Source organism: Myodes glareolus, chromosome 21, assembly GCF_982192425.1.
Source record: "Myodes glareolus chromosome 21, mMyoGla1.1, whole genome shotgun sequence".
NCBI classification, from domain to species: Eukaryota; Metazoa; Chordata; class Mammalia; order Rodentia; family Cricetidae; genus Myodes; species Myodes glareolus.
Window position 1 is genome coordinate 10,137,949 of NC_142046.1, and position 13,476 is coordinate 10,151,424.

The window sequence follows — 13,476 nt, forward strand, 5'->3', positions numbered from 1 at the left end:
GTTTGTTTGTTTGTTGAGACAGGGTTTCACTGTTTATCCTGGCTGTCCTGGAGCCCCTGCCTCTGCCTTCTGTGTGATGGCATTAAAAGTATGCACCACCGTTTTCCTTATTTCCTCAATGCTAAGGGAGTGACCCAGAGATACCTACATCCACAAAAGACCCAGAGATACCTACATCCACAAAAGTACTGACACTGAGCCACAACACCAACCCACAGGCAAATTTAGAGTCTAATTAGATACCACTTTATAAACTATCAGCTTGATCAACATCCATACAGTCCACTGAAATGGAGCCGCAGATGCAGGGACTCTTGCATGCAGCTGGCAGGAATCCAGACAGAAATTTGGAAGGCTCCAAGCATTAGCTAGGGACCAGAGCTATCTATCAGAATGACAGGTCCATTCTGATTCTGCCAGTCCATTTCTGGGAACTCACCACAGGGAGACTTCTCTAAACATCCGACGGTTTGCTAACAGTTACTAATCTCGGTGATACTGATGAGAGCAATAGACTAGCACCCAAGAGTGCATGGGTGTGGGGAGCTTGTTGACAAATGGTGGTATAGCAACCCAAAGGCCTGGCAAGGTTGTCAGACAGACACACCTACATCAGGAAGCTGTCAGTTTCCAGGAAGGCTGCAGCCAAAAGGCAAGCCACAGGCCAACACCCCTAGCATTGTTTACCTTACATATCCTTCCAGTAATCATGCAAAAAGGGTAAATAAAAACTGCCAAACTGGTCAACAGGAAAGGATGGGGCTTGGCGGATGAGTCAGCAGGGGTACAGGTGAGACAAAATATTTAGAATGACAACTTTGAACTCGGCTCTGGGTTTGGAGCAATGTGATTATATGTTCTGTTTTAAAATAACTGTTGTAATTGACATACATACTAATACTACGTATTTACGTAGCACAGAATCATCTACAACTATTACAATGGAAGCCAGCCTCCGGAGGGTAAACTGGTGTTAGGGCTCGGCACTGGCTGGCAGGAGCTGCTGGGTTGGCGTGTCTCTGTCCCTAAGATGGCATGTCATATCCTGATGGCAAGAAGTTTAGAGTTGTGGGTGAGAAGGGGTCCCTGCCGGGTGTGGCTGTCTCAGCTCAGGCCTCTATATCAAGACGCCCTCAGTTCATCTCGCTCTTTTCCTCTTGCCACCATAGTCAGGCACAGTCAGGTCCCCATGTGCTCCCGCGAACACCAAGCAGACAGCCCAGGCCCCTCACCAGTTGTAGATGATCTGTCCCTGGCGGCCACCGTGGCGATAGTTGTATAGAATGATGTAGCTGTCACCTCCATAGAACTGCCCGTATGTGGCAGGGTCCACTGGTACCTTGTTGGAGCCTTCGATTCTCCAGATCTGCAGGAGTGAAGTTGGGGTCAGACGCTGTCACCTCGGGCTAGCTGGAGACCCCAGCATAGCGGACAGTGTAGGTAACAGGACACCACTCAGGTCCAAGCAAAGTTGAACAATTTACCCCACTCACAGGGCTCGTGAGAGGCGAGGCAGGGCTATGACCCCAGGGTTCCTGCCCCAGCTCTTCTCACTTCCCCCTGAAAGGCCCCTCAAGATAGCTCTAGATCAGAAGGCTGAGCCAGGCCTGAGTCAGACCGAAGCCCCACCCTTTGAGAGGTGCCTCTCAGGGTGGGAGTTTTCTCACCTGAAACAGTTAAGGGGAAGTCCTCCAAGCCTAAACTCTAGTCATGCTGATGGCATGATGCCCCGTGCCAGCACTAGCCGCTAGCAACGGGATTGTTATTTCATCCCCAGCATTTCCATTCTCCCCATTGTTACGGAAACACTAGGATTTTAGGGGTCATCTCACTCAACAGGGCCATAGTTGGTTGGCCTCGGAATGACCCCTGCAGGTGGATCTCTGCAGAGATCAGGTGACAGGACTTGAGTCATCGGGAGGCCCTGCAGTGACACCTGGTGGTCAAGTGGAGACACTGACCAAGCCCATTTTACATTGAGAAAGTGAGGCTCAGAGAGGTTGAGTGAGTGGCCCCAGGAGACTCAGGCTCAACTCTCTGTCTACTAACTACTTCCGCTGCCTCTGCCCCACACTCTGCAGTAACGAAAGTGAGCATCCACGACAGTCATGATGTCATGCAAACACGACCCCGTAGTATCCTCTGAGGAAGACAGTGGACACCAGTCTGAAACGGACTCTGAGTCCGCAGCATCTCTGAATACACCCCACCTGTACTAGTCCCAAGTGCCACATTGTTTCTTCCCTAAACCATCACAGATGTCCCGGCTTCATGCTTCTGCCTCCTACCTATTTTTACGGCGTGTTTCTAAAGCACAGAACCAAATCTGTCATACATCTACTAAAAACAAAATAAAACTGAAAATACTGTATTACCGCCACACCCCATGAATGGCATCCATGGCCCCTCCTAAGGATGGCATCAGCACCATACTGGGAGAAGTCACACCTGGAATGTGCCCCTACACCCCAGCAACAAGCCCACCCCAGCCACCTCATTCCCACTTCCCTTCCTGCATTCCCACAAAATCCCCTGGGCTTCCTTTCAACTCTGGGAACAACAGATTTCGAGATTCTGCTGTGGCCATGGTCACCTCCCCTCCCACCCAGGCACTCCTAGGGAAAAGGATGGGGCCGGGAGCCCGGCAAAGAGACCGGCACATAGTAGGTACTCAGGCGATATTTGTTGCCAACAAACAAACAAAAGTTAAACAAAAGAATCTCCTCCACAGTGACTGTGGTGGAAAACAAGAAAGAAACCTCCTCAGGGAGGCAGGGGGTGGGGACAGGAGCCACGGGGGCCTGGGAGGGAGGGGACAGAAAGGGAAGCAGCCAACAAAAGCCGGCTCAGACACAGCAAGCCTGCTCCTGCCTGGGCCAGCAGCTACTGAAGCCGGATGTCTAGGTCTCCGTTTGGTTTGGGTCTCCCTTACTCTGAATTACTTGCTCAGCTCTGTTTACTCCCTCACGGGCCGTCTTGCTGACCTATCTGAGCTGCCTTCCAGGCTGAAGGCGGAACCTGCAGTCACTGCAAGAGCAGCTTTCTCACCCTGCCCAGATACGTGGACCTCCTCAGACCTCCTTGAGAACCCGATCTGAGGTGTTAACTAGGCCACGCTCTGCCCAGGACTGCTATTACACCTCCAGCCCCTTCTCTCCTTCTGTTTAAACCTGAAGCCCATGTCCAGGCTGTGAAGTTGGACTTGGGGGCCACGGGCCCCCTTTCTTGTTCTCCCCAGTGTGGCTACATTGATAAAATCGCCCCCATTTGCCCTTTGCCATTCTTTACCTGGTTAATGGGGCAGGTGACTGAACCTGGCCTGTGGAATCTGCTCTAAACCTGAGGTTCCATTACCTGCTTCTGGCCACTGCCGTCATCGTCCATGCCATGCTGTGCGGCCATGGCGGTGGAGGTATGCAGTGTTGCAGCATCGAAAGGCACCCGCTCCACGTTAGCAATGTGGCTGGAGAGGTAGGCCAGGCCGGGACCATCTGTCTGGTCTGGGTCCCGCCAGTTCTTAAAGAACTGCTTGAACAGTGGGGTCTCTCCACCCTCTGGGAGAACGGAAACCTGAAGAGAGAAGGGGAAGAACATGGCAAGGCTGCCTAGCAAGGGCCTTAGGGAGCCTCGGGTGCCCATCCAGTCCCCAAGGAGGATGGCGGACTCCTCCCTCCCTAACCCCCACGGAATCTGTCTCTCCCTGGCCTCAGACCCTTACCTGGGTCTGTCTGGGATACTCCATCTTGGTGATGAAGTCAGAGGCTGTCTTGAGGGCAGCCTTCCGCTCTTCCGTGTTGGCCTGCTTGCCTGCCAGAAGCCAAGGGAAAGATGCCAGGTCACAGCTGTGCTGGTCTGAATACAAATGACCCCCACTGGTTCATAGAGAGTGGCGCTATTAGGAGGTGTGGCCTTGTTGGAGGAAGTGTGTCACTGGGAATGGGCTTTGGGGTTTCAGATGCTCAAGCCAGGCCCGGTGTCACTCTCTCTTCTGCTGCCTGCTGATCAGGATGTAGAACTCTCAGCTACTTCTCCAGCACCATGTCAGCCTGCATGCCACCATGCTTCCTGCCATGGTGATAATGGACTAAACCTCTGAACTGTAAGCCAGCTCCAATTAATTGTTTCCTTAAAATAGTTGTTGTGAGTTAGGCAGTGGTGGTGCACACCTTTAATCCCAGCAGAGGAGGCAGAGGCAGGTGGATCTCTGTGAGTTCAAGGCCAGCCTGGTCTACAAGAGCTAGTTCCAAAACAGGCCCCAAAGTTTCAGAGAAACCCTGTCTCGGAAAAAAAAAAAAGAAAAAAAAAGTTGCTGTGATCATGGTGTCTCTTCACAGCAATAGAAATCCTTACTAAGACAGCACTCAGAGGTCCCAGGAGAGGGCAGCCGGCCCACATCCCTACTCTCCTTAAACTTAGACCATAGGTAGCCAGGGAGCACCACCCTAAACTGGGGGATTCTAGTTACAAGAGACGCCCCCTCTGGGGTCCTGGCCAATAACAGCAACCATGCTAACCACTGCGGCTCATTTACTGAACACAGATTTGGTGCCATAGCCACACACAGATTATTTCATTTAATTCATATTACAGCCTTAAATCTGGGAGGTCATGGCTGTCTGTTCCCTTTCATATATAAGGAAGCGGGTGTCTCAGAGAGGTCACAGGAAGCTGATCTGCTGCATCAGTACAAACACCAGGCTGCACACCCTACGCAGATGTCCCCTTCCGAGGTGACACACTCCTCCTTCTCCATGGCTGGGCCTCTCCTCCAGCCTTGAGAACCTCAGAGTCAGCTGAGGCCCAGATCGTCTGGACAGCCAGCCCAGCACGTTCTTGCTGTCTCCACCCGCTGCCTCCCTCCCGGTTCCCAGCACCAGTCTCAGCGCATCTGAGGAAGCCCTGGGGATGTGTGGGAGAGTGTTTCTCAGATGTCTGTGGGCTCTCAGAAACAACCAGGCCCAAGAGCCTCACAGGAGCAACTCCATCTACAAAGACTTCCCTAGTGCCCCACCCCCTGGCGGACAGCAAGCCATGCAATAACATACAGCTTACTCCATCCAGAATGCTGGCCTGCAGGAGTCTGGGACCTACAGAGCTACATTTTATAAAGATACACAAATATTCTATAGTGTCAATTAACTTCCCAGAGAAGTGATCTTGTCAGTCACTTGGCAAACATTCATTTGAGCCCAAACAAGGCCTCAGACTCAGCAAGGGGCGAGGACTCTACAGTAAGACAACTGCAAAGCTAGGCATTAGCTGAGTTAGCATCCTGATCGTTTCTTATTGTGACGCTGTTCTCGCTGGGGCTGAGACCCTGAAGCCTCTGGAGACCAGTGGAACCTAGGCGCCTGCCCGCACCTTTCCAGACAAAGATTTTCCCATCTCGGCCATGGTCCAGGATGAAGCAGTCCTCAGTTCTCAAGGCGCCCTGGGCGAATGGGTTCTCATCGGCCACGAGGGAGACTGACATGCTGCCTGCACCGTTGGAGACCTGCGGGAATGGAAGGGCCAGGTGAGCACCTAGAGGGGCAGATCAAGGTCCAGGTCCCTCCAGCCCTGCAGCACAGCCAAGCAGGTGACCCAGCGTGTGACAAGGACGCTGCACCTGGAAAGGAAGGTGGGTAAACAGAGCAGAGGGAGGTCTTGGGGCTGGGCATGGAGCTCTGCTTGTCTAGTATGAACAAGGCCTGGGGTTCTCGTCCACATAAGCCCGGTGTGGTGGTGCACTCCTACAATCTAGAACTCAGGAGGAGGAGGCAGCATTCAAGGTCATCCTCACTGCGTAGTGAGTTCAAGGCCAGCTGGGATACTGAGACCTCATCTCAGTAAAAGGTGTAGAGCCTCTGAGAAGTGGTAAAGAGTTTGCTGGGAAGCTTGGGAAACATGAGTATTGAGAAGGAAATGACAAGGGCCAAACACGATGTGCCACCAGGACTGGGCTTGGAACGAGCTTGGAGAAGCAGAATAACGTCTCTAATTGATTGGTAGCATTGGCCCTCTCTCAATGGCTTAGCTGGAAAGTCTGCCTGCTTACACTAGGGCTAAGAAGCCAGAGAAGGGGATACGGGCTCTCTCCTCGGTATTCCTGTAAACCTAAGAACCCTAATAGAAAGAGTTCATTCGACTTAAAACCAAGATATCCACCAGCCAAATTCCACAAGACTGGCTCAGAGTAAGCAGAGACTCCTGAGTCCCCAGAGAGGAAGATTTGGGAGCTGGGGACTGCCACATAGCAAAGCCCATGAGCTCATCCTGGATTCTAAAATGGCAGGGAAGGGGCCAAGACTGGCACCAGCCTGATTTGTGCACAAGCCAAGGCCTGGACTGGACCCCAGCACTGAAAAGTGTACCCAAAGACACACAAGGAAGACATTATCAGAAATGTTAGCCATAACCGTCACCTTCACCCCAGTTCTAAGATACTTTCTCATCACCTCCTCCGGCCCAGACTCCCAGAAATCCAACAGGATTCTGCAAAGATCAAGGTTAGCCTGGGCTATACAGTAAAATAAGATCCTGTCAAACAAATACAAAACCAAAAATCCCAAACTCAGTCCAAAACAACATCAAAAGTTTGTTCCTTTTTGCAAGGAGGGGTGGGGAGCCCTAGGATGTCGTCCCCGACCCAGGGCAGCTGAGGGAGGTGGAGCTAAAACAAGATCCTGTCAAACAAATACAATAACAAAATCCCAAACTCAATCCAAAACAACAACAAAAGTTTGTTCCTTTTTGCAAGGAGGGGTGGGGAGCCCTAGGATGTCGTCCCTGACCCAGGGCAGCTGAGGGAGGTGGAGCCTCCTGCCTCCCCTGCCTGATCCGTTTTGGTGTGGGAAACAGTACCCCTGGGGCTCACCTTGTAGAGCTTAGCCAGTTTCCGGTTGGCTGCGTCCTCCTTTGCTGTGTCCTCGGTACCTGCAGGCAGGTCTGGCTTGGGACCCAGCACCTGGAGAAGGGGTGGAGGGGTGGAGGGGTGGAGGGGTGGAGGGGTGGAGGGGTGGCCGTGAGCACAGAGGCTTCTGAGAGAGCTTCCCAGCAGGCCAGCCTACGAGGACAGAGCCTGCCTGGCCCTGACATCCAGAACCGATCCCTTTGGAGAAGAAGGTTCCATGACCTGCCTGTCAATGCCCTTTCCTCTTGGTGCCCCGCCTCCAGACTAGCCCTTCCCTCAGTCCTTCTAGCCAGGACAGGAGGGGCTCTCCTTCACCTCTCTCCATTCACAGCATGGGGCGCTGAGAACTGGAGAGACTGGCTCAGTGGCTCCACAGCTTCCAGGAGGTCGTCAGAACAGGCACCTCAGCTGACATGGCTTCAAGCTTGTTTGCTCTGTTCATTAACAGACCTTCACATCCCGGCTCCTGTGCCTGATGTCTGTTCCATTAACAGACCTTAACATCCCGGCTACTGAAAACATCCTCAGAATTGTAACATCCCCAGAAAATCCTTCTGCTCCTTACAAAAATCAGAACTGGATGCCCCAGCAAGTGGGAGCATACAGCGGCACACGGCAGACATTTCCCCTTCCGTTTTCCGGGGAAGCTCGCCTCCATTGGTAGATTCTCAAAACATGGTAACCGAGAGCCCCATCGCACTGCTAACCAAATGAGCCATAAATAAATAGGAATGTCGGAAGAGGACGCTGACGGCTGGGTCACAATAGTTTCAGGTAGTCCTCAAGAAATGTTGGGAGGCCTCTTTGCTAACCTGCTCCTTTGGAAGGCTCGGTCCTCCTCCCTGGAGGGTGGACATGCACTCCCAGCATACACCACACCCTGAGATTTCAGCTTAGTTCTCAGGGAAGTTACAGTTGTAGGAAGCTATCTTCCTACCTGCTAAATGTTCAGGCCAGGTAGAAAATCAAAAATAGTCTTCAGGGGCAGGAAGGGATCTGACAAATAACTCTTTATAAAGAAGGTAGAAGTAGACTCCTCCCACCCCATCCCCATTAGCCCCTCCCACATCCCCATAGACACCTGGAGCATCGCTTCTGGCTCTGCACCCTCTTCAGACACGTGTACTTGGGCACGGCCACTCCTCTCATTGTCCCGGATGCCCTTGGACACCTGTGTGGCCTTCAGCCTTTCAAATCTGTTGCTGTTGGTGCCGCACCACTGATAGATGTTCTGTAAGACAGAGACCCCAGGACGTCAGAGCCCAGCCTTTGCACAAGCCTGCCTGAACGGATGGCAGTGTGCACACTGTGGCTGTGTACAAGCTCCCCTTGGCCCGCGCTGGCCCAGATGAGGGCCAGCACAGCACACACACGGGTCACCCAAGGGCAAGGATACTGACATGCACAACAGCCTCAAGATCGCTGGCTGCTATGAACTGCCTATAACTTGTTCCTCTGAAGTTCACGTTAAAGTCTGATGGTCATTGTGGCTCTATTGGGATTAATGTTTTTCATTTAGGTTCAGTCTTTCCTGCTACAATGCAGGTCACCGCTGTCTCTCTGCTTTGCACAGGGCCATTTGCCTGTCTACATCAGCCATTCTGTAAAGAACCCCATCACAACCCACCCCGTGAGCCTAAGTCAACTTTTACTTAAGCTATGCAATCTCCAAGCTTCTGTTATAGAGTCCCCTGCTGGTGGGAAGTGAAACTGCAAGCACTGATGGTCTATAGCTCCCACAGTGTCCCTGGCCTTCACCCCATGTGTGCTAGTGAGTTTTCCTGTCACCTTGACACAACCTAGCGTCACCTGGGAAGAGGGAGCCTCAGTTGAGAAGAGCTACAATCAGACTGGGCTGTGGCCGTGTCAGTGAATGATTGTTGTGATTGATGGGGAGGACCCCACCCACTGTGGGCAGCAGCTTCCCTAGGCAGGTGAGACGCAGCGATCCTCCACTCAGAATCCCAGACCTGGTTCCCTCAGTGATGGACTATACATGGAAGTATAAGCTGAAACAAACCCCTTCCACCTCTCGGTTGCTGCTGGGCGTGGTGGTGCTGAACACAGCAACAAAAGCAAACTACAACACCTTGAGAGCCAATAGTACCACCCTAAGCCACACCCACACCAGAACTGCAGGTATATGCCCAAAAATATCTGTGCTAGAGTGTTCGGAGCAGCCCAAACCAGAACCGACCGGGCACCCACGACAACAGGCATGCAGCAGCTGATTACCTATGGAGTCGACTCTTACAAAGCAAGGAGCGCCTGAGCTACACCCAAAGGCAGCACCAGCAAGGAGTCTCAGAAAGGCAAGGTTTAAAAGAAGACTTCACCAAAAGAGGACGGTCTCCTGCACATAATTTCAGAAATGTGCAAAGCGAGTCTATCCTGTTGAGAGAGTTCCAAAGGAGGGGCTGCCTTCAGGGGTAACGGGGCTGAGAGGGAACAACTAAGGTAGCTGCAGTGTTGTATTTCCTGGTCTTCAGTTAGACAGGAGCTTGACAGGTATGTTCACTGGGTGAATTCGACAGAACAGCAGTCGGGATTAGAACACACCACGCCATTTGACTTCTACAAAAGAAACTATACTGAGGCTCGAGAGGCGGCTCAGCAGTTAAGATCGCTGGCTGCTCTTGCAGAGGACCTGGGCTTGACACCAGCACCCCAGGGCAGCTCACAGCCACCTGTGACTCCAGTCCCACAGTCCCCAACTCCCTTTTTAGGCCCTGTAAACACCAGGCATGCACACACACAGTACGCAGACATACATGAAGACAAAACACCCTCACACATAAAATAATTTTAAGGCTTTTTTTTAAAAAAAAAAAGCCTATGCTAAGTCAATATAGGGCATTATGGCACAGGTACACATGCACAGAAGTTTTGGGGTGCAGTCTGGCTATGAGCATTTGCAAATTTGTGCTCATGTGGAGCTATGAGGCAAGTATTAGGGAGCACCCCCATTGACCTGTAAGTAAGCCTGGGGATATGTACCACACACATCGCCACATACCAGGTACATATGCAACCAATGATGTCATACACTGTGGGTCCAAGCCTACATGTCCGGGCACTCACTTCAGCGCTAGTGTCCACAGCGGGCAAGAGCCTGCAGGCTTTGCCCACAAATGCCATGGGCTTAGAAATGAGCGTCTGTATTTAATAGGGATGTGGCTGTGCGTGTCAAGGGATATCAGGGAGTCTGCGCATCAACAACCTTGTGCAAATGATGAGGACCCGAGATCCATGCATCCATCATGGCACATCTGGGTCCACGGGTGGGAATCTCAGTCCCTGTGGTCTGTCCCCGTTCACGAGTGCTCCCCTCCCCAGATGATCACAGTTGCCCTGAAAAAGGGCAGGCCAGACTCACATTTCCCAGGTCCAGAATGAAGCAGTCACCATTGTTGAAGCTGTCCCAGGACACAGGCACCTCGGTGGCACGGACTACACGGCGACCTTTGACCTGGAAGAGCCTCTGCACCACCACCTCATTGGGTACCACATGCTTGAATCCAGATGCCACGCCTCCTTTCTGTCAGGCCAAGGAACAGTGTTAGTCCAGGGGAGAAGGTCCAGTGAAGTAGACAGGGAAGGGGCACAGGACTCAGGGGAGGGGCATTCTGTCCAGTGAGTGCTCAGCTAACTCAAGACTATCACTGTTACTGTGTCCGATACTGAGACATTCTTTTCTGGGGTTCAGAAAATGAATGACCTTTACCCAAGAGCACACAACTAAGGAGGAGCATTAGGTTCCCTGCACACTACATCCCACTGAATCTTATACTCCCCCCAAAAGATCCCTGGAGCTACTTCCCGGATTCAAAGGGCTGCAAACACTCCTCTTTCTAAACCAGCATCCCCAAGGGACCCTGCGGCAACCTATTCACAATCTTCTTCAAGGAAAGGGAGCCAGGATCCAAGTGTAGGGGATGTTCCTTACTCACTGACCCTGCCTGCTGCACAATGCACAGGAGCACAGCAAAGGCCCCTAGGCTGAGCATCCTGCCTGCCTTCTGCTCCACACAGCCCCGCCCCCCACTTTGCCCCGCCTCACTGTGTTTGAGCACCTGTCTGAAAAGCACACACTGCTAAGTGCTAGCCCACCCATCTCCGTCCTCCGCACCATCCCAGGCTCTCTGAAGGTCCTCCCGGACTTCCCCAGCCAGCATCATCCTTCTCCTCCCTCCTGTGGGCCTTCCGAGGTAGGCAGCGGGGGAAGGGGCAGCCCTTTCCCTCTCTCCGCCTCAGGCCTCTCCTCCACCCTTCAGCCACCACCAAATCCTGGAGGAGCCCATTCTTGGGCTTCCCTGCCACAGTTGTCACAGGCCCTTGATTCGGCAGGAAGCCAAAGGAAGCTGGCTGGGACTTCTCCGGTTCCAGGTACTCACCAGCCTTCAGCCTTACACTCATTTTGCCCAGCCTAAGCCAAAGCCCAGGGAAGTGAGGGCACTTTCTCAGGCATGCTCAGCAAGTCTGTGGTACAGTCAAGGCTTCCCACCAGCTATAGAACTTCTTCCCATTCCACACACCATAGGGGTGGGAGCTCAGGGGCTTCTCTAGGCCCTCAGACCGCCCCAGCCAGGACCTGGCTGCCTACCTCCTTGCAATGTTAAGTCTGACACTGGCCTTACAAGCTTGATGAAGGGGAGGAGGGAAGGGCCAGGAACCAGGTACCTGTTATGCACAGTGACAGTGAGTGTGATGGACGTGTTTGTCACGTGACCACACCCACTATGCCACATATTCCACACATATCTCACAGGTGAGGAGGGCAGAGCCTACACCTGAAGAGACTTGCCCAAACTCTTGCAGTGGGATGGCTAGCGGAGCCGTGATCAAAACTCAGTGTGTCTGAATCTACAAAACCATGTTCTCCTTAGAGTCCCAAGGGTCACTCATCTAGTACAAACCGGTTCCCGTTGCTGGGGCTGGAGCGCCCTCTGGTGGCCATTCTTGATATAGACGTAAGACCTATTCAGTTTTGCAAGTCTAAGTCAAAACGCTCAATTCTGACTGAGTTACCCTAACACCCTCAAGAGCACTTCTGGCATAGCTGTGGGTGCCACTAGGAATGAATGAGCCCAGGGTGGAGCGAGGTCATATCCATAGCTTCCACTCTATTTGGGAGGTCCACAAGTCAATAGTAAGCCAGGAACTTTTCCCATCACAGAAAGAATAAATCTAAACTCTGATGGGAGCCCAGTTGGCCATAATGCCTGAGATTCAAGAATGTGATTGGGGGCGAGAGGAAGGCAAGGGCTGAGGCAGGGCAGTCCTAAGAGTCACCGGGGACCAGGGGAAGTGGACACCCGGTATCACCTTGTGTCCACTACACAGTCACCCACAGGACCCCAGGGCGCCATGACTAAGCAGTAGTAAGGCTGGGCACCCGCTGTCCATGCAGGACTCACAAGTCTCTAAGGTAGGAAAGCCAGTGAAACAATTCTTGGGCACGGGGTAGAGGTAAGGAGAGACCGAGCAGGTGTCCATGCTCCCCTCCAGTTGGCTGCACAGCTGGGTTTTAGAAACCAGCCTCATTCCCATCAGCCCTGGGACTCCTGAGAGTCTACGACCCAGGACTTCACTCAGCTGGAAAGCAAGAACGAGGGGGTCTGAGAGGCATCTCCAAATAAGTGGGTGCCAAGAGGGCCTGTTGTACTGGCTCCTCAGACACAAGGGAGCGTGGGGACAGGGGAGACCACCTGCTTGTTTTGTGCACTCGGAAATATTTTCACTCGTTCAAGCAAGCCTTTCATTCTGCTATTTAAAAAGCAACTCTTTGATTGGGCACACGCCTTTAATCCCAGCAATCAGAAGGCTAAGGCAGGCAGATCTCTTGAGTTCGAGGCCAGCCTGGTCTACAGAGTGAGTTCCAGGACAGCTAGGACTGCATAGAGAAATCCTGTCTCCAGAAACAGAAACAAACAACAATAACAAAACCAAAGCAAACAAAAACTCTTTGAAAGAAAGGAGGGTTGTTTTGTGTCATAAATGTCAGGCATCGGGAATTCTTATTACTTCTCTATTTCTCTCTCCTTTTGCCCTCTCTTCCTCTTCCCCCAACACACACACACACACACACACACACACACACACACACACACACACACACGCTCTAAATAAAGTGAGTTCTCAGAAAACACCAGTGGATGTACAAAGGAGAGAATGGGAACTTTTAGAACTTTTCTATTCCTTTCTCTTTAAGGGACTGATTACTGCTGTCGAATCTAATCTCTGGGTGGGGAGAGATCAGCATCTGTTTCTTCTAACAAATCCCACAGGGTGAGCTGTTTAAAGAGCCACCCTCCGAATTAGGACACGAGGCAGACAGGCCGGTTTGTGGAAAGAACCAAAGCCACCGATCACCATTGGTTTGTGCCTTCAGGGTGAGGCCCCCAGACGGTCCCTCTAAGGGCTGCTCCTTAGTGTTGGCTTGTCTATGTGAAGCTTGCCTTATTCAGCTGGGGGTGGGGGGGCACTAAAGTTTCCATGAAGAAAAAAACCAACAACTAAAACCTTGCTGAGGTTGAACCTATCCATCCTCCACTCAATCCTTCCCTAAGACAAGGTGCCAGCAG

At 52.2% G+C, this 13,476-nt stretch overlaps 1 protein-coding gene across 3 annotated transcripts in view; it reads right to left on the minus strand.

Annotated features, from left to right (window-relative positions):
* The window catches only part of Gsn (gelsolin), a 58,394-nt gene that overhangs the window by 8,794 nt on the left and 36,124 nt on the right, over window positions 1–13,476 (minus strand). For all 3 annotated transcript variants that reach the window (XM_048432237.3, XM_048432235.3, XM_085681321.2), the window contains 7 exons: window positions 10,269–10,430; window positions 7,974–8,123; window positions 6,857–6,946; window positions 5,362–5,494; window positions 3,719–3,807; window positions 3,355–3,570; window positions 1,233–1,366 (listed from right to left, as the gene is read on the minus strand). In XM_048432237.3, the coding sequence (XP_048288194.2) occupies window positions 1,233–1,366; window positions 3,355–3,570; window positions 3,719–3,807; window positions 5,362–5,494; window positions 6,857–6,946; window positions 7,974–8,123; window positions 10,269–10,430 (974 nt within the window). The remainder of the gene's footprint in view (window positions 1–1,232; window positions 1,367–3,354; window positions 3,571–3,718; window positions 3,808–5,361; window positions 5,495–6,856; window positions 6,947–7,973; window positions 8,124–10,268; window positions 10,431–13,476) is intronic.